The sequence below is a fragment of the Protopterus annectens genome, chromosome 3.part0 (assembly GCF_019279795.1).
Source record: "Protopterus annectens isolate FY-2018-M chromosome 3.part0, PAN1.0, whole genome shotgun sequence".
NCBI lineage: Eukaryota > Metazoa > Chordata > Ceratodontiformes > Protopteridae > Protopterus > Protopterus annectens.
The window spans coordinates 360,851,114-360,873,033 of NC_056731.1; the positions used below are offsets into that span (position 1 = coordinate 360,851,114).

The 21,920-nt window shown below is 42.1% G+C and overlaps 1 protein-coding gene across 1 annotated transcript in view; it reads right to left on the reverse strand.

Annotated features, from left to right (window-relative positions):
* The window catches only part of GLI3 (GLI family zinc finger 3), a 1,844,924-nt gene that overhangs the window by 18,654 nt on the left and 1,804,350 nt on the right, over window positions 1–21,920 (reverse strand). Inside the window, exon 13 of the mRNA XM_044064809.1 lies at window positions 28–318. Coding sequence (XP_043920744.1) covers window positions 28–318 — 291 coding nt within the window. The remainder of the gene's footprint in view (window positions 1–27; window positions 319–21,920) is intronic.

The window sequence follows — 21,920 nt, forward strand, 5'->3', positions numbered from 1 at the left end:
TTGCCTTAAGAGCTGATCTTTACATACCATTGGCTTTTCTGTCTTGATCGTTTTCATTTGCAGGCATTCTTCTCGTCTAGAGGTAATGCTGTTGAGGTCTCTTTGCTCTCCAAGTGTACCCTGAGTATGATGACCTGGCGATCGGGACTGAGAATTGCTACCTGCATCTCTAGGTGGTGGAGGTCTTGGATTAATTTCCCCACGTTGCTTCTTTGTGACATGTGCCTCAGGACCATGTACAGTCTTCACGTGCTTTCGTAAAGAGCTTGGATCTGTGTAACGCTTTGTGCAGCCAGGAATCTTGCAAATATATGGTTTCTGACAAGTTACAAAGTTAAGTTATTAGTTTCATTTACTTCAGCAAATACAACAAAGATTGCACCATGCAGGCACACACACACACACACTCACACACACACACACACACACACACACACACACACGCACACATGCACACACGCACATGCACACGCACACATGCACACGCACACATGCACACGCACACATGCACACGCACACACACGCACACACACACACACACACACACACACACACACACACACACACACACACACACACACACACACACACACACACACACACACACACACACACACCACACACACACACACACACACACACACACACAACACTAAGCCAAGATAGGTTTATACTACTTGGTGTTAAAACTTCAGGATAGAAGTAAAAAAAAAAAGACATATATACAATGCTGCAGCTACAGTGTTATTGCAATACGCAACCATAATTCAAACACCATTTTAAGACAGAGTGCCTTAGCCACTGTCAGGACAGTGCATTGATTTGCACTGCTAATGCAGCACTTTTTTTTCAGTTCAGTTTCTCATTAGGGAGCCTTCAGTGTGGAGTCTGCATGTGATTTTTTTTTCAACAATTTCCAATCTTCTCTGACATCCCAAAGACATACTTAGAATTAAACTGGTGATCCTCTAAGGTAACTTTGTGTGTGTGTGTAATTGCACACATCCTGCCCTGAATTTGCAGATTTGCAGACTTGTCCAAAATTGATTAACTGCCTTACACCTGTCGCTTGCCAGGACAAGCTTCAGCTCTCTGTGACCCTGAAGGTATCAAAAGATACCTTATGTTAGTTATGTTAGGAACCTGGGTGGGAATTCCCAGATATGCTCAGAATTAGTCCAAAATGACAAAAAATACACTGAACCCACAGACATTGCCAACATCCTAGCTGACAGGTGCAGCGCAAACCCCCCCCCTCCCCACCAAAAGGGCAAATATCTATCCCAGCAGAGTGCTGCCCCCCCTGACATCTCAGATGCTCAGGTAAGAGCCGCCCTCTCCAAAGCAAAAAACACAGCATCAATCGGACCAGACGGTGTCCCGGGCTGCATCCTACATGAACTCCAAGAAGAGCTAAACCCAAACATAAAACTACTGTTCAATCTCAGCCTTACTACAGGATATGTACCCAAAGAGTGGCGTACAGCAACAGTGGTCCCTCTCCACAAAGGTGTTGCCTCAACAGATCCTGGAAACTATCGCCCCATAAGCCTGACTAGCTTGGTCTGCAAAGCTATGGAAAGGATCATCATGGACCGCATAAATAAAGATATTGGGGACCTACAGACACTGGATCCTACCCAGTTCAGTTTTGTTAAGGGCAGATCCTGCCTCTTAAACCTGGTTGATTTCTTTGAAACAGTCACCAAGGCCATTGACAATGGGAAGGTGGTCCACACAGCCTAGCTGGACCTCGCAAAAGCCTTCGATACAATACCCCACTCGGGCATTATAGATAAGCTCACCAGCTTAAATATAAACCCCTATGTCACTAGATGGGTTGCAAACTGGCTCAAGGACAGAACCCACATGGCTAGAATTGCTGGAGCCATGTCAGACTCCAAACCAGTTACAAGTGGCGTCCCACAAGGCTCAGTCCTGGGACCTCTCTTGTTCGGTATATATTTCTCGGAGGTACAGGCCAACACGGAAGGACTGTGACTGACCAAGTTTGCAGATGACTGCAAACTGGGCGCCATAATCGACTCTCCAGCTGACACAAGCATCCTCCAAAAGGGCCTCAAAGAAACAGACAATTGGTGCCAGAGCCATAGCCTCAAGCTAAATGCCAAAAAGTGTATAGTCATCCCCTTTGGCAAAAACAAAGTGCCCACAAATTACCACATAGGTGGTAATCCATTAAGTACAGAAGAAGTAATTAGGGACCTGGGGACCCAAGTTGATGGCAATCTCTCATTTGACAACCATGTGGCCAAAGTGGTTAGAAAAACATTTTATATAGCCCACCTAATCATGAAGGGATTCACATCTAGATCAGGGGAGGTCATCGTGCCTCTTTACTCATCCCTCATCAGGCCCATAATTGAGTACAATGCCCCTTTTGGGATGTACCTTACCAGACACCTGCAGCAACTGGAAAGACACCAAAAGTACCTCACCAAGAGGATCAAAGGGCTCAAACAGATGCCATATGCTGCCCGGTTAAAGAAACTCCAGCTCTACTCAGTGGCATACCGCCTGCTCAGAGGCGATCTGTGCCTGACGTATAAAGCCATGTCCAACCCCCGAATTAATGGACTTGCTGCACCTCAGGAAATCCAAATACCATCCAGCTACTGCCGAGAGACTTGAACCTCAGCACTGAAATAAATAGGACATGCTGGAGGGACAGATTCATAACCCAGAGGCTCCCTTCACTCTGGAATAAAATCCCAGTCCAGGTTAGGCAGAGTCCCTCATTGACTCTCTTCAAGAGGAATCTTGATGACTGGATGGGAGATCGTAGGTTTACCCCGGGTATCACTTCTGTGTCACTGTTAGACAGAGGCACAGTATACTAACCTCGAAAAAGGGCATAGCAAAATTAATTTAAAATGGGTGGCGAAAGCCAAACACACTCTGGCTAGGCTTATAAATGCCCTATGAACCTAAAAGATGAATTACAGAATGAATGTTTATCTTTCTAAAATTCATACACTGTGCTCTGTAAGACAATTCAAGCATTTAGGCTACCTATCAAGTTGCTTAACTATTCGGCATACATGAAAGCATAAAGTCATGTCCGGGTACCACACATTAACCATGTATTGCTGAATCAACAGGAAAGTTTAATATATGTTTTGAGATAAGCCTCATGTAAGGTATGGGCAATGTCGAGCCATGTAATCCCATTTCACTATATAGAAACATTAACTTCATAAAATAATCCCCAGGTTAAAACCCGCATTCTGCCTTAACACTTAGAAATCATTTATGTAATGAGGAAAAAAAAGAGTAACTCAGTAAACACCAAGATATGACAAACTGAGGGTTATAGTGTTACCTTCCCTTTATGTGGAACTGGCACTCAGCAAAGCTGACTGCTTTAACCACATAAAAAGTGGGTAAAACCCTTAAAGGCCACACTGTGGAATTCCTGCCAATTACACAAGATTTAAAATATGTCTAGAAATAATGTAATGAGATTGAGCCATCACAAATTCACTTTTACTAACAAACAGCAAGGCATTTTTTTCTAGGTTTACTTAACTTGGAGTGCTCACAATTATGACAATGATTTAACATAAGAAGGGGGGATTAAGCAGGTTGCACATTCAACAGGAATGCTGAACTACGGTGCAGAGCATTTAGCATCAATAAATATTAAAATAATTTTATATTATTTCAAACTCTGAAAATGTACTAACTTCTTAACATAATACTGGGGGGGGGTACAAAGTAAATAATAAGCTGTGGTGGAGAAGAAAGAGAGGTAATATAAATAGTCTAAAATGAATGAGGGACTGAATAAAAAAATCATATATATGGGATAATTGAATGTAATCAAATCTCCTTTTGGTTGACATCTGTTTAGTCAACAAAACTTAGTCAGCTACACAGAGGATTGACAGGTGTTCAAGACTGCACAGGTCTCTGGGTACGTAAATATGGACTTTCCCTAACATTGTGCAAGCTTGGAGTTATGTATAATTAGCAAGGGGTGTGGGAGTGCAACGGGCAAAAAAACAAAGTTACGTACTCAAGTCACCATAATAGATCCATGTTGTCTTCTTTTCACATGGTTCAACATTTGTTTGTTGGATCCGGTCGGATCCCACCTCGGTGTCTTATACCAAAGCACTGGATCTGAAAGCTTGGCTCCTTCCCTACCCACAATCCCCCTCTCCTGCCTGAATTACCTCAAAATGAGTTTGTTGGATGACCAAAAATTGGTGACAAACTATTGAGGGAAGGATAAGGAGGTAAACTGTACAAATCAGACAGGGTCCACAGATGGTCTGTCCGATCCCCTAGAAGTAAACAATAACAATTTGGTATGGGGAAGGAGGCAGGGGAGTTGAACCAGATATAAAGTAGAGAACACAGTTCTATCATTATAGTAAGTACATAACGTTTGTATCCGATGTTGTCTTTTTTTGTCTGATTCAACATGAGGGACAAATTCCCAAACTACCTGATAGGCACCTGGATGGTCTCAAGAAAGGACATTCCTGAGTGTGGCAGAGCTGAAAGATGTGTGAGTCCTTGACTGCACATCTAACTTATAATGAGATACAAAGGTATGAATTGAGGACCAGGTTGCTGAAGTGCATATGTTACTTATAGGCACTATTTTTGTAAATGTGGTTGAAGTTGCCATAGGGCATTTTAATTGTAAAGACATACCTCATGAATCATAGACAAATGAAATGTAATCTGCTAACCACTTTGACAGGGTTATCTTAAATACCAATTGTTCAAGCATGCTCTTAGAGAAAGATATACACAGCTGATATGATTTTCTGAAATTCTTAGTACGATGCAGATAGAACCTGAGTTGTCTATGGACATCTAAGGTATGTACACAGTATGTCTTCCTTTGTTAGCAAAACTTGGAAAGAAAACTAGCAAATCAATCTATTGATTCAAGTTAGATTTTGAAGCTATGGTTTGTTCTCACTAAAAAAGAAGTTATGTCTCACCATAACATTACATCTGTGTTGTAGACCTTCATACATTCCTTTCATATAGGACCTCAGTTCTGTCATTGGAACCGATCCGGCCAATACACAAGCTCGCGCTAGCCAAAAACACTCGAGCTAAATCCTACCCGTAGTGCCCCTCTCCTCCTTCTCTTCAGATCGAGTTTGCCCACCCAGTAAAGACAGTAGAAATAATAGAAATAGTTGAGACAATGGAGGCCCTATCTAGGCACATACCTTATCAGGTAGACAGGACCAAATGATCCACCAGGAGTCATTAGGCAGGGGGATGGAGGGTGGGGCGTAAGGAATGTATGAAGATCTACAACACAGATGGAATGTTAATGTAAGATATAACTTCTTTATCTGATGTTGTGACTCTTCATACATTCCTTACATATAGGACTGAGTCCCAAGCTACCTGCGTCCTGAGTGGCCCTGTGGAAGGATATTCCTGAGCACCACTGAGCCGAAGGATGTTCTTCAACTGGAGGCCATATCCAATTTGTAATGTGTGATAAAGGTATGATGGGATGCTGAAGTGGCCACTGCACAGATGTCATCCATAGAAGCTCTGGAGTGAAAGTCCACGGAAGTGGACACTGACCTGGTGGAATGAGCTTTTACTGTAGCAGGCAAAGTTAACTGGTTCAGATGGCAGATAAAGGTAATGCAGTCTCTTAGCCATTTTGACAAGGTGACTTTCACAAGTCTTCAGGATGATAATAAGGAAATGGGGATGCCCAGACATAGATCTATTTGCCTCCCCTCACAACTGTCAATTGCAGTAATTTTGTGCAAGGATTTACCTCAAGCAAGCATGGAAAGTGGACGCCCTATCATTCAGCTGGAAAAATCTTTGCCCAGTCTAGGGTCTGAGAAGGCAATAAAGAGCTGGTCTGACTTTCTGAAGGGTTTAGTTCTGTCTAAATAAAGATGTAGCTGTCTATGTACGCCTAACGTGTGCAACTGGTATTCACCTCTATTCGAAAAATTTGGGAAAAAAAAGACTGGTAAATCAATGGTCTGGTTTAAGGTCAAATTTGAGATACCCTTGGGCAAGAAGGAAGGGTTAGTTCGAAATGCTACTTTCCTTGTGAAAAATCAAATAAGGATGGTTAACGCTCAAAGCCTGCAACTCTGATACCCTCCTACCTGAGGTGATGGCTACTAAGAATAGGGTTTTCCAGGATAAGAGCTTCATATCGCATGCATCAGAAGACTTGAAAGGTGGCCATGTTAAAGACTGCAGAACCAAGGTCAAGTTCCATAGCTCAGTTGGAGTTCTAATAGGTGGTCTGAGGTGAATGACTCCTTTCATAAAGGTCTTACAAAGACAGTGGGTCATAAGAGAAGAGTCGTTTAGAGCCGTTATGAAAATTGGCAATGTCTGCTAGGTGTACAGTAACAATTGAGGCTGACGCTCCTGCATGGGCAAGAGTTGACAGGTAGTCCAAAAATAATATGAACTAGCATTGTGAAAGGGCCTAGTCCTTGTTGTTTAGCCCAAATAACAAACCTGGTCAATTTGCTGTGGTAGAGTTTTCTGGTGGAGGGTTTATGGGAAGCCAGAAGGATCTTTCGGACAGGGGAAGATAGATTTGTTTGCCTGGCAATCAGACGAAGTGAAAAAACTAAGCTGTCAGCTTGAGGCTGTGCAGGTTGGGGTGAACCAAACCTTGTGGGTGAGATAAAAGTCCCGGGGTTGGGTCGGATCCATGGGCAGTGAATCAGGTGAGGCCATAGGAAAGGGAATCAAACTTGATGGGGCCAGTAGGGAACAATGAGGATGACTTTGCTTCTCAGCCGTCCCGCTTTCTTCAGTAACTGCAGTATGAGTGGAATGGGGAAAAAGGCATACAGTAGAACCGGGGGCCAATTGTGAATCAGAGGATCTCTCGGGGACTCCCCCCTGTGGGGGAATTAGGGTGAAGAAGCTGCTACATTTGTGGTTCAAGGGGGAGGCAAATAGGCTGCAGAAAGGCTGTCAACAACGACGAAAAATGTGAGTCGCTGCTACAGAGTTGAGGGACCACTCGTAAGGCATCAGAATGTTCCTGCTCAGTTTGTCTGCAATTAGACTGGAATTCCCGGGAATGTGCATTGGTAGTAGAAAGCGGTTGGAAGCTATCGCCCATTGCCACACTCTTAGGGCTTCCTGGCATAAGGGATAGGATCTGGTTCCACCTTGCTTGCTGATGTACAGCTACTGATATATTGTCTGACTGGACAGAAATTGTCCGAGACGGGAGGGTTGATTGGAATGCTTGCAACGCTTAGAGTACCGCCCTCAGTTCTAGGACATTGATACGCAATTTGCCCTATATGGGGGACCAAGTATCTTGGACAATCCTTCTTTGAAAATGCCCCCCCAACCCCTTCAGGGAAGCGTCCATGGTCATTGTGGCCTTGGGTTAGGCGGGGAAGAAGGGGCGACACCACAAATCTTCTGGCTTCATCAACCAAATTAGATCCTGTTTGCAACGGTCTGTAATGCGGATCGGGTAAGACACTGGTTGTGTTATGAGGGACCATTGAAATGATAGTAGCCATTGGAGTATCCTCATGTGGAATCTTGCTAGATGTACTAGAGAGATAGTCGCTGCCATGGAGCCCAATAGTTGCAGGACCTGGCGAGCAGGGAACACATTTTGAGATAGTACTATCTGAAGCTGAGACCTTAGTTTTTGAAGTCTGTGTAGAAGTAGGGCAGCAGTGGAAGAGATTGTTTCAAAATTTGCACCAATTAACTCTAAGTTTTGAGTTGGAACCAACTTTGACTTGTCTAAGTTTATGGAGATTCCTAGATTTCCTATGTAGTATCACACAGATCATGGTATGGAGCAGATCAGCAGTTCCCACATGGCAAGAAGCAATTTGGACATCCATAAAACTGCTGTTTTGCCATGGCTGAAGAATGTAGCAGTAGCAAGCACATGGCAGAGAGCATGCAGAGCACATGTACTAAAGAGCCCAGAGGATCCGAGTAGTCAAGAGAGACATCCCCTTCAAATTCAGGAAAACTGAACCACTTAACATTGTTTTTTCTTGACCAGGCCTAAGTGGATCAGTCTTTGGAACAAGTGACTAAGCATTAGGTTCTACAGACAGCTGCTTAAAACACAAAGAAAGAGTGCCCACTACAACTCTGAGGACTTAGAATGGCAAGAATTTAAGGTGAATGGGGACATATATACTAATAAGATTGCTGTATTCTGGTGTTTTCTGCCTACTCTGAGGTGCAGCAATCTCACAGAATACTGTCCCACGGGCATCACTCAGTAGTGTGCACAACTGTAAGTACCATTTGTACTTATGATTGTACTTACATATTGAATCAAAAAACCTGATGTAGAAAGGCACTATCTTTTGACTTAGCTTTTCTGCTCTTGCTTCATAGAAATCCCCAGTAGTGTACTCGCTTATACCATATTCCTTTCTTTTTTAATTAGTACTCTATTGAGTCATAATTTACTGCATGTCCCTTTCTAAAACCCCTAGCATAACTACATTATTTCCTACTTCTCAGTGAACTGCAGCTTCCCACTGGTGCATAAATAATAAAAACAAACAGAAAGGTAACATTCAAACCAAAATGATAGTCTGCCCTATTTCTGTAGTTGCTAACATTCTCACTGATTGTTTTCTGTTTGGCAACTGCTGCCCTTCCCGGAAGGTGTAAATCCTAAAAAACAAACTCCCTAACATCCATGCCTGGCTCTGCCATAACCACCCCAACATTACTGCCGTTTCTGAAACCTGACTGAAAACCTATATAAAAGATAGTGATATCCTACCACCAGGTTTCCAAATCATTCAGAATGACAGAGCCCACAAAAAAGGAGGTGGAGTAGCAATAATCTTCCCCACCTTCCATACCATAACTCCCTACTCCAAAAAAATACCAACATTTGCCAATGCTGAAATTATAATAGGTTTACTAAAAATAAACAACCACAAGTCCATATGTATCGCTGCCCTCTATATTCCCCCTGGTGATATCAAAACTCTTGAAAACATCCTGTCCTGGTTCTCCTCCAATATAAAAAATGAAACCTATATGCTTGGTGATACCAGCATCAACTGGAATACTATTAACTCTGAAGCTCCGTCCCACACAATCAACCTGTATAACCACTCCCAACTAATACAATCTCCAACCAGACCAAATAAAGATGGTACCTCTGGTACCATCATTGACTGGATCTTTACAACTCACCCAAACCTTATCACCAAATCCGGAACATTACCTGATCCTCTCAGCGATCACCTACCAGCCTTCGCCAACTGTCTCCCATCTCCACTGCATAAACACCACCACTACATCCAAACCCACAACCTCTCCTCTTTCAACCCTCTAACTTTCTCTGAATGCTTAAAGCATACTGACTGTTCCCCTCTAAAAACCCTTCCTCTAGATGATGCTGTTTCCTACTTTAACCACTCATTCCTAACCCTTCTCAATCAGCAAGCCCCCCCTCGAACCAGATGCATCAAAACCAATCCCTGCCCATGGTTATCAAAAAATACTAAACTAGCCTTGCACCAAAGGGACAAAAAAATGGAAACAATATCAAAAACATAAAAACTCTTAACACCCTCTTAGAGTATAAGCAACTATGAAACTCCGCAAAAAAGAAACTAATGAATAAAAACCGCAAAGCCCACTAATTCAAACTCCAGTCCTTGCACTCAACATATCCCAAAAAATTCTGGGAATCCATCTCATCCTGGCAACAAAGAAAATGCCTGCCCAGACCCCAACCTCTCCATCCTTGAAACAGCCAGGCAGTTCAACTCACTCTTCATAGACTGCATAGCTAAACTATCAGCCTCCTTCCCACACCCTCCTCCACCACCACCCCCTCCTGTCCCAATCACCACCCCAATCATCAACCTTCCTCCACATCCTTCTACCTCAGACCCATCCCCACAAACACTATAAAAAGACTTCTCCTCAAACTCAAACTCTGTCGCAATGCACCAGACAACCTTCCACCCACCTTCCTCAAACAATCTGCACACAGCATTGCCTATCCCATTTCTATTCTTATAAATAGATCCATACAAAAATCATACATCCCTTCTATCTGGCGCCATGCTTACATCACCCCCCTTCCACAAAGGTGGCAAAAATACTGATACCACCAACTTCAGGCCTATTGCCATCCTTTCCCCTCTTTCTGAAATACTAGAGAAAACAATACAAGCACAACTCATGGCACACCTAACACTAAACAATCTCCTCTCCCCTACCCAACACAGCTTCCACCCTGGCCACAGCACCATGACTGCCCTTCTTTCCTTTCTTGAAACCATAATCCTTGAACGTGACTCAGGCAAGTTCGTATCCACACTGTTCCTAGATCTGTCAAAGGCCTTTGACACCATCTCACACACCCTACTTATATCCCAACTCTCCACCCTACACCTCTCTCCCACCACCATTGCCTGGTTTCCAGCTACTTGTCCAACCACCAACAAGATGTCCAATGGAAAACTTCAACCTCCGCCTTCCTTCCCACACCCACAGGTGTCCCACAAGGTTCTGTTCTTGGCCTTCTTCTCTTCAACCTATTCATTAACAACTTTCACCAATCCATCCCAGACTCATCTATCATCCAATATGCAGATGACTCAACAATCATCTGCTCAACCTTCTCCCCCTCCGAGCTCCTAGCAAAAACCCAACTAGCCTTCTCCAAAACAGAAACCTGGATGCAGTCTATCCATCTGGCACTAAATGCAAATAAATCCAAACTAATGTTTTTCCCCTACCAAAAACTCCATTGACAAATCTACATTTACCATACAGAGCCAAAACAACACCCTCCTTGAAATTGTTCCCAACACCAAGCTTCTTGGCATCATTATTGATGAAGAACTAAAATTTGACACCCACATCCACTCCACAATCAAGAAAACCCACCAAACGTTAGGTCTCCTCTAAAGGCACAACTGCTTCCTAAGCCCCTCTACCCATCAAACTCTTGCATCCACCTTCCTAGTCCCCTCCCTTATGTATGGTGCCCCTTTTTTCACCAATTTCCATCTTGGCCTTCGGTCCAAACTTGAATCCTGCTATCACAAGATCTCCAAATTTGCAACCAATTCAAAAAACTCATCCCGCCACTGCCACTCCTTCCTCACCCTCAACTGGCTTGAACTACCCAGCTACCTCAGTTACCTACAACTCACCATTGCCCACAGGTTCATCTTTAAACCTGCCAACTGCCCAGCTCTCACCTTACATTCCCAACTGCTCACTCAGATTCAAAAACCAAAATCTCCTTCATGTCCACAAACCTGCACAACCTCAAGGCCATCTACTGCTGTCCCACTCCTTAGCTAAACAGTAGAACTCTCTCCCCACACACCTATGCAACCTACCTAACCATACAAATTTCAAATCTCAGCTACTCTCTCATCTTTCTTCCAAATGGGAATGCCTTTCCCACGCTCCAACTTAACACCCCTCATTCCACCTTGCACTGACTCATCCAACTAACTCTACTATTACTTCATCAGACCCAAAACAATCCCTCCCTTACCAAAAACTAATTTTCTCTCTAGTATCTATTGCACTATACTCTCCAATCTCAAATAATACTATTACCCTCTCCATGCATAATATTTTCCTAACCTACTAATGGCTAGTAGCTATATATTTTGAAATGTTACACTTACAACTGAGTTTATAACAAAAATATTCACTTTATGTAAATGTTGAAATTTCTGTATTGAATTATGTCTTCTTTTTTGTAACATTGTGACAAGCCAATTACAAATATCATGGAGCTTATCTGTAAATGTTTAATTAGCTGTATGAACTATGTCCTTTTGTACTATGTGAAATGTAACTTGCAATTATTGTGGAACTTTTCTCCCCGGGCCTCCACTGAAAATGGGCTCTTCTTGGCCCAGTGGACTTCACCAGTCATCAAATTTAAATAAATAAAATAATAAAGGATATGTAAAGAAAACAAGAGTACACAGAAAATGTACCTGGAAAAACATGCAAACTCCACAAAGACAGCAACCAAAGGTCAGAACTGAAATGCAGACACCACACCAGTGAGGCAAATATAAAATTACTAAACCAACATGTGGGCTTCCTCATTCCATTATCTTGAATGGCCTTCTAATTTTACTAATCCTGGCAGAGTATTCTGTTCTACTTATTTCTTCTTTGGTTTATTTCAACCAATTCTGTCCGTAGCCTACAGAAGGTTAAGGCTATATAAAGTACTAATGAGCAGACTTTTGTAGTCCTGGGTGTTCTACAAGTCTAAACAAGTTACTCAGTCTACCCACACTCAAGGACTGTCCTTGTAAAAAGTCATTGGTATAATTTGGGCTTATCTGGTTAAGACATAGATATATATTGTCTAGGGGCAACAGACTCCTTATGCAGAATCTATGAATTATGTGGCCTTAGGTTCCCATGATGCTATAAAACTTGTTAAAGTCTGTCACAATGCCAGACGAGCTCTCTGGAATTTTTTAAATAATTATATATTTGTGAATATTAATATGATTTATATAGAAGTGTGACAGAAGGAGATACTGCCAGCACAGCTATCTGGAATTTTATAAATAATCATATGTCATTTGTGAATATCAACATGATTCATATGCTTGTCTTACAAATGTATTTAGAACTGTATGTGCATATTAAACTACTGGCACAGAAATGTGTGTTGAACAGGGTTTGTGTAGTACTGAGCTTCAAGAATGTGTCCACAGTGTACCCTGCTGGCTTAGAACAGAAATGTCTATAAACTATATACCTGTGGAAATGTATATGTTTTAACAGTAAAAACTAGAACATACAGAGTTAACTTGCAAAACTTCCAAGAAAATAGTTGAAATTAAATTAAATTGTTTTAGGATTGTGCTATAAAAGTTAGTTTCAGTGCAACAGGAGACATAATGTCTAGAGCTGGAAGTTTTTTGTATTGTCTTGAAAGAGGTGTTTTATTGTTTTATGACTTCCAGGCTCTGCAAACATCTGCGAGATATGTATTTTTCACAAGGGGATGCTATAATGCTTGTACTTTCTGACAATGGGGGTTTATCTTGGGAACTAAAGTCAGGTGACAAAAAGTGATATAATCCAAACTAACCCAGCAGTAATATTTTATATTAATTTAAGAACTCCCTCAGAGAGAGGCTGCACATTTTGTATTTTGTCTTTGACCAGGAAACATCCACACACCATCTGCACTTGCTTTGCTGTAAGTAAGTTTCTAGGGCATAATAACTCTTTTATATTCAGACAGGAATATAGTAAAGTATAGCTTAGTTGTTTTCTTTATTTATTTGAGACTGTCCTGCAATGTTGTTTTAAATATTTCCTGTGATTTTGAACTCTGATGTAACTGATTACTTACTGAGTATTGTCTTGTTCTTTTATTTATTACTAAATATATTTAAACCTTTTAATTGTGGCTGGTCTGAGCAATGTTTAAGCTCTTAAAATACTTGCATATCTGTTTGGTGACACTGTACAGGACACTCCTAAATAGCCTTGTTTTTGGTCAAACTACCACTTGGACTAATAGTAACATTACACAGTAGGATTGGACACCTTTTGTTAAAGTAGCTGATAAGTAGTAGCTGATGGTAGAAGGAACTACCTTATAGCCTGGGCAGAAGGGGGCATAGCGAGTAAACCCATGCCAGCCTTTCCCAGATGTGTTTGTGTATAAATCAAATCTCAGAGAGTGTGTGTGTCAGCTACTTGGGCAGGTACACAAAGCATTATTTGGACAGAGGGTGCTAGAGATCTTGGTTTGGCCACTCAGCTAAGATCGCAACCCTATAGCTGTGCCAGTGGAGAGCCTTATTGGGGATCTGGAGAAAGAGAGAGAAACCAGCCCCAGACTGACTGTGATCTCTGTGTGCTCTTAAGGGAAATTGCAATTTACTGTGTGTGCACTTGTCATCCTCCCAGTGTATATGTTCTCCACTGTTGCCAGTGGTGAGGATTGAGGCTCTTTAATTACTGGGCCAGTGCTGGGGCATCATAAAGTCCCCTAAGACTCAAATGCTAACATTGGTATCCAATCAGATAGTTAATCTGGATATTTAATAGAGAGAAATAATGCTTAACTGTCCCCCTTAGCAACATTTACTTTATCTATTGCTTGCTTGCTTGCTGCCCCCTTAGCAACATAGGTTCTTAGGTGTGTACTAGGCTAATGGCCCTGGAGCCTATATAAACGTAGCCCAAGAAGATTCCCTGGCATCATGCTGCCCAAAGTTAGTTCCCAGTGCCCCTGTCAAGCAAGACCACTGAAGTGATCCCTGGGATGAACTTCCTATTGTCCACCCACTCGTCAAGATTTCTCTTAAAGTGGGCCAGTGAAGCGCTCTGCTTGACGTGAATGGGAAGTGTGCTCCAGAGTATGGGAAGTCTCTGGGTTAGGAACCTGTCCCTCCAGCATGTTCTGTTTATTGTGATAATGAGGTTAAGGTCCCTGGAGTATGTGACACGGAGGGACTGGGATTTCTTTAGGTGTAGCATATCTAGCAGCTCTGGGTCAGACATGGCTGTGTAGGTCAAGCAGAGATCGTCTCTAAGTAGGTGATAAGAGACAGAGTATAGCTGGAGTTTTTTTAGTCTGTCCATATAGGGCATGTGTCTAAGGCCAAAGATTCTCTTAGTGAGGTATTTTTGTTGCGTTTCTAGTTGTTGTAGGTGTCTAGTGATCTACATACCAAATGGGGCGTTCTATTCTATAATAGGTCTAATGAAGGACGAGTAGAGAGGGATTATGACATCTTTCTTCTTGGATGTGAAACCTTTTGTAAAGAGATGTGCCACATAGAAGGACTTTCTGACTACAGTGGCAATGTAGTTATCAAAGGACATTTACTTTATCTGTTGTTTGCTCGTAATTAAAACAGTGTTTGTCTTATTTTGTCTTTAAGATTAAGAAAATAACAAACCTATGCTTAGTTTTGAATCTAAAATTAGTTATGGTAGATTGAGGCAATTCATTTTTATACATTTTCTACAGCATTAGAATAGTTATCCCTTACAATTACACTGCTTGCCCATGTTCACAACTTTGCTTTTATTAATAAAGAATAGTGTAAAATCTTAATATAATGATAGATGTCCTTCTCTTCACTGTTGCAGTATTCTTAACATGAGGGATTCCCTGCCTAAGTTGGACTGACATCCAGCCAGTATACCAAAGCCTTTTACTACTAATAGTAAGCCATACATTGCACATATGCTCCTTGCATACATAGGACATAAAAGCGGCGTTTGGACATACCATCCTCAGAACTGAATGCCCCAGTAGGAACACCAATCCATGGAAAAGAAAAGAGGTTAACAGTACATACAGAAGAGACAAAGTACCAGGGGGCAGGAGGGAGGGACTGAATTCTGCAACCGTGAAAACAAGGACATCTATCGTTATGGTAAGATTTTACATAACTATACTATGTCCTTCTAGTCTACTGTTACAGTAATCTTAATATGAGGGAGAATGCCAAAGCTCAGGAAGAAACTTGGGAAGAGAAAGGACCTGTAGAACTCTTTAAAGTCATGAAGGATGGCCCTAGCAAAACCAGCTCTAGCTCTGGAAATCCCATCCAACTTGTAGTGTCTGTTAAACGTATGCACTGATGTCCAAGTAGCTTCCTCAAGAATGCAGTTAGTGTCCAACCCCTTGAAAAAAGTACCAGAAGAAGCCACAGCCCTAGAAGAGTGAGCCTTAACAGAGAAAGGAAGAGTTTTACCATGATGAACATAACAAAAGGAAATTTAGAAACCCAGGAAGAAATAGTCTACTTGGAAACAGCCAATCCCAAGAACCTGAGATGAAAAGAAACAAAAGCTGATCAGATTTCCTGATAGCCTTAGTCTTATCCAAATATAATCTGAGTTGTCTATGCATGTCCAAGGTGTGTAGTACCTTCTTGCTAGGAGATTGTGGAGAAGGGAAAAAAGTTGATAAATGAATAGAATGATTAAGTGACAAATCCTTCACCACCTTGCATATAAAAGAAGGATTAGTACGCAAGGATACCCTGTCCTTATGAAAAACCAAAAAAGGAGGACAAGCCATAAGGGCTTGAAGCTCAGACACCCATCTGGCTGAAGTAAGGACTAACAACAAAACAGTCTTCCAACAGCAATGCTGCAGGGAAGCTGAAACTGCAGGCTCAAAAGGAAACAATCAATTTTTCCAAAACAAAATTAGGATCCCAGGGAGAAGGAACAGGATTCCCGGGAGGTTTAATGCAAAGGATGCCATTTCGAAATTGTTTTGCCTTAAACCTAGAAGCTAAAGGAGGAGATAAAGGCAGCCAAGCAGAGATTGCTGATGTGTGACATATACAGAAAGTGGATCCAGGTTACGTAAAAGATATCAGACAGAAAACCTCTTCCATTTGGATATGTAGGATGTCCTAGTACTGGGTTTCATAGCCTCCTGCAAAACCCTAAGTACTTCCTCAGAAAAAAAGGTGTTTATAAGTAATCAAAATCCTATCATCTACAGAGTCAATTGAAGAGTGGACAGGTGGGATATAACTTATAATGACTGCCCCTGGCTAAATGCAGAAGAAGAAGCCAAACGGGAATCACCAGCAATATTTCAGGTTAGTCCTGTTGAATCTTAAATAGAACTTTTGGAATGAGAGGAAGGGGGGATGCATATAGAAAAATCCCCTTCCAAGAGAAAGAGAGGGTGTCCACCTTCCAAGCTAGAGGACTTGGGACTCTGGCCCAGAATTGTGGAAGCTGTCTGTTCAGAGAGGAGACAAAAGGATCTATTTGAGGAGTACCCCACTTGTGGACATTGTCCAGAAACACATCCCTGTTAAGCATCCATTCGTGGGATTGAATCAAGGACCTGCTGAGAATGTCTGCCACATACGTTTGACCTGAGAGAATATAAACTGCTTGAAGCATCACATTATGCTGAACCGCAAACTCCCATACCATGAAAGCAAGCCTGCAGATAAGGTAAGATTTTGTCGCCCCTGTTTGTTTACATACCAGAGGTCTGTGGTGTTGTCTGTAAACTGTTTAAGAGGACCAAGAGATAAAGGAGGATGGAAGGCCTGACAAGCCAGCACAAGCACTCCCATTTCTCTGATGTTGTGCTCCTTTTGTTGAACAGGAGTCCAGACTACCTGAACTCTCACTGTGCCAAAGGCTGCTCCCCACCCTAATTTTGAGGCATCTGTGAACAACTCTTGAGATGGAAGAAGTGGATAAATGGAAATGTCTGGGTTCAGAGACAAATGCTGAATACACCACTGAAGCTCCTTCTATAGACAGGGAAGAAGAGGAACTGCAAATTCTACGGGATGCGCATGTTGTTGCCAGACTAATTTCAGGAACCACTAAAATTTTCTCATGTGGAGTTTGGCTAAAGCTAACATAGGGATGGTGGATGCCATAAATCCCAGAAGTCTCAGAAACTCTCTGGCTCTGACAGAGGTCAGAAGAAAAAGATTTTGAAAGAAGGCAATGAGAGTCAAAACCTTGGGAAGAGGCAAGGATGCCAACATAGGTACGTTTGAATCCTGCATCCTAGGAAGACATAATTTTGAGAAGGTGTTACAGATTACTTTTTGTAGTTTACAGTGAACCCCAAATTTTGCAAAAGAGAAATTGCAAAATGGAGGTTTTGCGATAAGGTGTCTGGAGAGGATGCTTGAAACAGGAGATCATCCAGGTAAGGGAAAACTTGGATGCCTTGAAGCCTGCAAAATGCAATCACAGGAGCTAGGCATTTGTTGAATACCCCTGGGGAGTAGAAAGGCCAAAGCAGAGAATTGAAAATGCCAGGAAGCAACAGAGAAACATAACTTCCTGAAAAGGGGATAAGCAGGAATGTGAAGGTAGGCATCCTTGATATCCAGAGAGGCCATGAAAGCCTGAAGAAGAAGTAAAGGGAACAAAGTCGGTAGAGACAGCATGAAAAAGGAAGGAATCTTTGGAAAAGTATTTAGATGAGAAATATCCAGAATGGGTCTCCAAGGACCTTCTTTTCTGGGAACCAGAAACATTCTTCAATAAAACCCTTTTTCTCCTTTGATCCTGTGGAACCTGTTGAATAGTTCCCTGATTTAACAACTCTTGAAGTACCTCTGAGAAAAAAATGCAACTCTTCCTGAGGTAGCTGAGGTATGCCCATGAAGGAAGGTAGGGATTTCCAAATCATGAAATACCCTTTTTGAATTATTGAAAGAACCCATGAGTCTTGGGTGATGCTTGACCAAGCTGGGTGAGACAGAGAGAGATGAAGCGAGAGAAGAATGAGGGTGAGAGAAGACACTACCTGGTTTGTCTGGAAAGGGCTGCTTCTGTACAAAAGAAGCCTTTACAGTCTTTGGTGGAAGAGGCCTCATTCCACTTTTCTTATCTTTAGGAGGAGGACAGGTGTGTCTCCGAACGAAGGCTGGCTTGAATGGCTAATTCCTTTTAAATTTAGGCACAGGTGAAACCAAAAGATATTTCAAGTCCTGTAACTTCTTGTCTTTCTCCTGTAAAGACTTGAACAAGTCAGTAGCAGCAGTACCAAACAAGCCATTGTTGTCTAAAGGAGCATGCATCAACTTAGCTTTTATGTCATCTGGCAGGGGATGAAGCCTTACCCAGGAATACCCCCTCAATACAGACCCTGAAGCAGCCGCCCTAGATGAAGCTTCTTCTGCATCATAACTGCACTTAACAGAACGGTGAGCCACCTGCGATGATTTCCCTAACAAAGAAAAGGCTAAGGTTTTCTCCTCAGAATCTGGAAGGTCAAAAATAGCTTGAGTAGCCTGGGATAAGAGGGACAAAACATATCTGGTCATATGAGTTTGGTAATTAGTAGCACAAAAGGCAATGGTGGCAGAAGTGTAAACTTTATTTCCCAGTCTTTCCAGTGTCCTGCTTTCCTTATCAGAGGGAAGAAGTTTAGTGGTAGGCAGTAATTTAGAAGGCTTATCTGAAATCTGAAATCACAGAGACTACTGAAAGGTCAGCAGATGGGCACTCGTAAAGAAATTTTAAATCATCAGGCACTCTGTAGAAATGGTCAGTCTTCTTAGGGGTAGGGAGCTGAGAATCAGGAGCCTAAGATGCTGAGGAGAAAGCATCCAGTAAAGCAGGTAAAACTGGAGGGACAGCAGATGGTGAGGGATACTCCATTTGCAGGAGTTCATAATATCTTTTTTGCACATCTGAGACTTGGGAACAATCCCACATGAATACTCCCTCATCTTAGCAATAGTATCTCCAAAAGTGATCTCCTCAACATGGGGATTCTGGACCAGTACATTTCTCTTCAGCAGAAGCATATTCAGAGGTGATAGAATTTGGGTGGAACGGGCCAAAGACTCCTCATCTGAAGAAACCTCTTCATCAGAGGAATCCTGCTCTGTTGTCCTCTTGTGAAGGGAAGATGTCCAAGGAGAAGCAGGAACAGTGTCCCCCGAAGGAGGCTTCAGAGCCATAAAGGCATTAAATAAGCCCTGGATGAAATTTTGCCACTCACTTTGATGGTCCCTAGAAGAAGAAACATGCTTTGTGTTTTGCTTTTTCTTTAACTGGACGTCTGCCTCATGAAAAGTAGAAGGGCCTGACATCGGCCTACACATGATTATTGTTGTTGGAACTTCCTCTCTCACTAGAATTTGGGGAACTCCTCTAAGGCCTTCTGTAATAACAAGTCTTGGTCCCCCTGACTGCCAGAAATGGACATCTGCAATGCCTCTGAGGACGTACCTGTTATTGGATCCATGGAGGCTTCCAAAGTGGTCCCAGCCGAAGACTCTGACCCCAGACCCGGGTGAACCTCTGGGCTTTCATCAGCCTCGAGACAGATGTTTAATGTAGGAGGCACAGTGGAAGAGTCTGACTTTGGTTGTCAGGCTTGGAAGTTACCTCCATAGCGTCTTTAGCTAAACTTTGAGACGCTGACTTTCCAAATAAGAGAAGACAGATGACTACATAAAGTCTTAGGCACAAAGGCCTGACAAATGGTACAAGTTCTGTGATTGTGAGTAGGCTTTAAACAAAACAAACACTGAATGTGACTGTCTTCATGTGAAATTTGCCTCCCACACTGGCACTTGCCTTTTCTGGATGACAAGAAAGCAGTAAATAATAAAAAGAAAACCCTAACAGGGCACTTATCTGAATGGCTTAATACACCAGCAAACACCTCGGGCAAGCAAACTGACGACCACAAATGGTGTTTGGACTGGCAGCAGAGAAGTTCTGAGGATGGTATGTCCGGACATCACTTTTTATGCCCTACGTACACAAGGAGCACATGTGTGACATACAGTGTACCGTAGGTTGTTAAAGGCTTTGGTATAGTGGCCAGACATCAGGCTGCCCTAGGTGGGGAATCCCTCCTGTTAAGAATACTACCAATAGTAGAATAGAAAGACATGTATATAGCATTTTTGGGGAAAGGCTAATGGACTGAATTCCAGACCCCTGACATCTTTTTGACTAATGGCAGCTGTTCTGTGATTGTAGTTTAAGAATGCTTTCAATGTGATTACTAACAATGAGTATTTTGAACATGACAAATAGAGCATCATGTGCCAGTTTGTTAAATAGCGTCTTACCTTGTGCTCACATGACTAAATGAATGATTGTTGCCTATGACTGGTTAGTAACCAGAACTTGAGGAGGACTGGAAGAAGAAGAGTATAAGAAGTGCTGGAGTGGAGAGCAGTATGAGCTGACCACAGAAAAGTTCAGAAAGAATCGATTAACAAGTATGAGTAAGAATGGAGGCAACTGAATCTTACTAAAACTGTCTATTCTAGGATGATACAGAACTCTGAAATAACGCTAATTCTAAATATCAGTGACAACTCCCTACTGGACAAACAAGCTCCCCTGTGAATTATCATCTCCTTCACGTCACCATAATTTTACACATCTTATGTCTCTGGAAAATGATGCAGCACCACAAACGTCACTATATTTGACATACTTACTCTTACATTAGGCAACATCTCTAGGGCACATGGGTAAGACAAGCAGTAAGTCATCAACTACAGTTTATGGAAAACTGTCTTTGCTAAGGTGGCTGTCACCACCTTATCAAGGGTCTAGACCCCATGATTCCTCTCAACTTTGTACTGCAGTTTGGGAGGCGACAGTCTGTTTTTGACATCAGAAAGTTGTCATTTTCTGCTCTATCCCACAATGTTTTTTTACCCTTTATTTTTCTGGAGTTTCGTTATGACAGTTTTCAGGTTGCTTACAAAGAAGGGTATTTTGGGAAATGATACGTATCACCTTTACCGAGAGTTAAGTGAGATACAAGATATTTGTTGCCATAAATACCTTCAAGCACAAATACTTGTTAGGGTGAGATGAAGTAGCACAGCAAATATCCATGAATATTTTAAAAGCTGCTTTCTAGAGTTATACCTCAGGTTTTGGCTGTAGGTATACTATTCTTCATCTACCAGAAAAAAAAAATTCCAAAGGCTTAATATATGCACTTGCTAAGAAAAGTAATACTTGCCACTGACAATTTAATGTAAAGGAAGACACCAATGAATATCCCCCAAACAGTGTCAGTTTTGTATAGGACAAAATACAGCTTTGTGTTGTAGGCAGAAATCTTGACCATATCTGAAACAAGAAGGAAATGCATAAAGTACAGTTGTGTACACTTACCATAAATGTAGATGTTTGAGTGTATTCACTGTTGCAGTCATCACATTTGGGCTATCCCTGCTACTGTAGCTCTCAGCCAGCGCAAATACCAGAGGCTTAGTATTTCTGCGTGGATTGCTGTCGCTTCAGGACTGACATCAGGTCATCAGTAGTACAAAGTAAGGCAGCCGACGCCATTACATCAGTTTTTCTTGCCCTAACTGTCAAGAGCCTCCCAAGTGGGAGCCAGGTTGTGGTGGAAGAACCTCACCAGTAGAAAATAAATACGA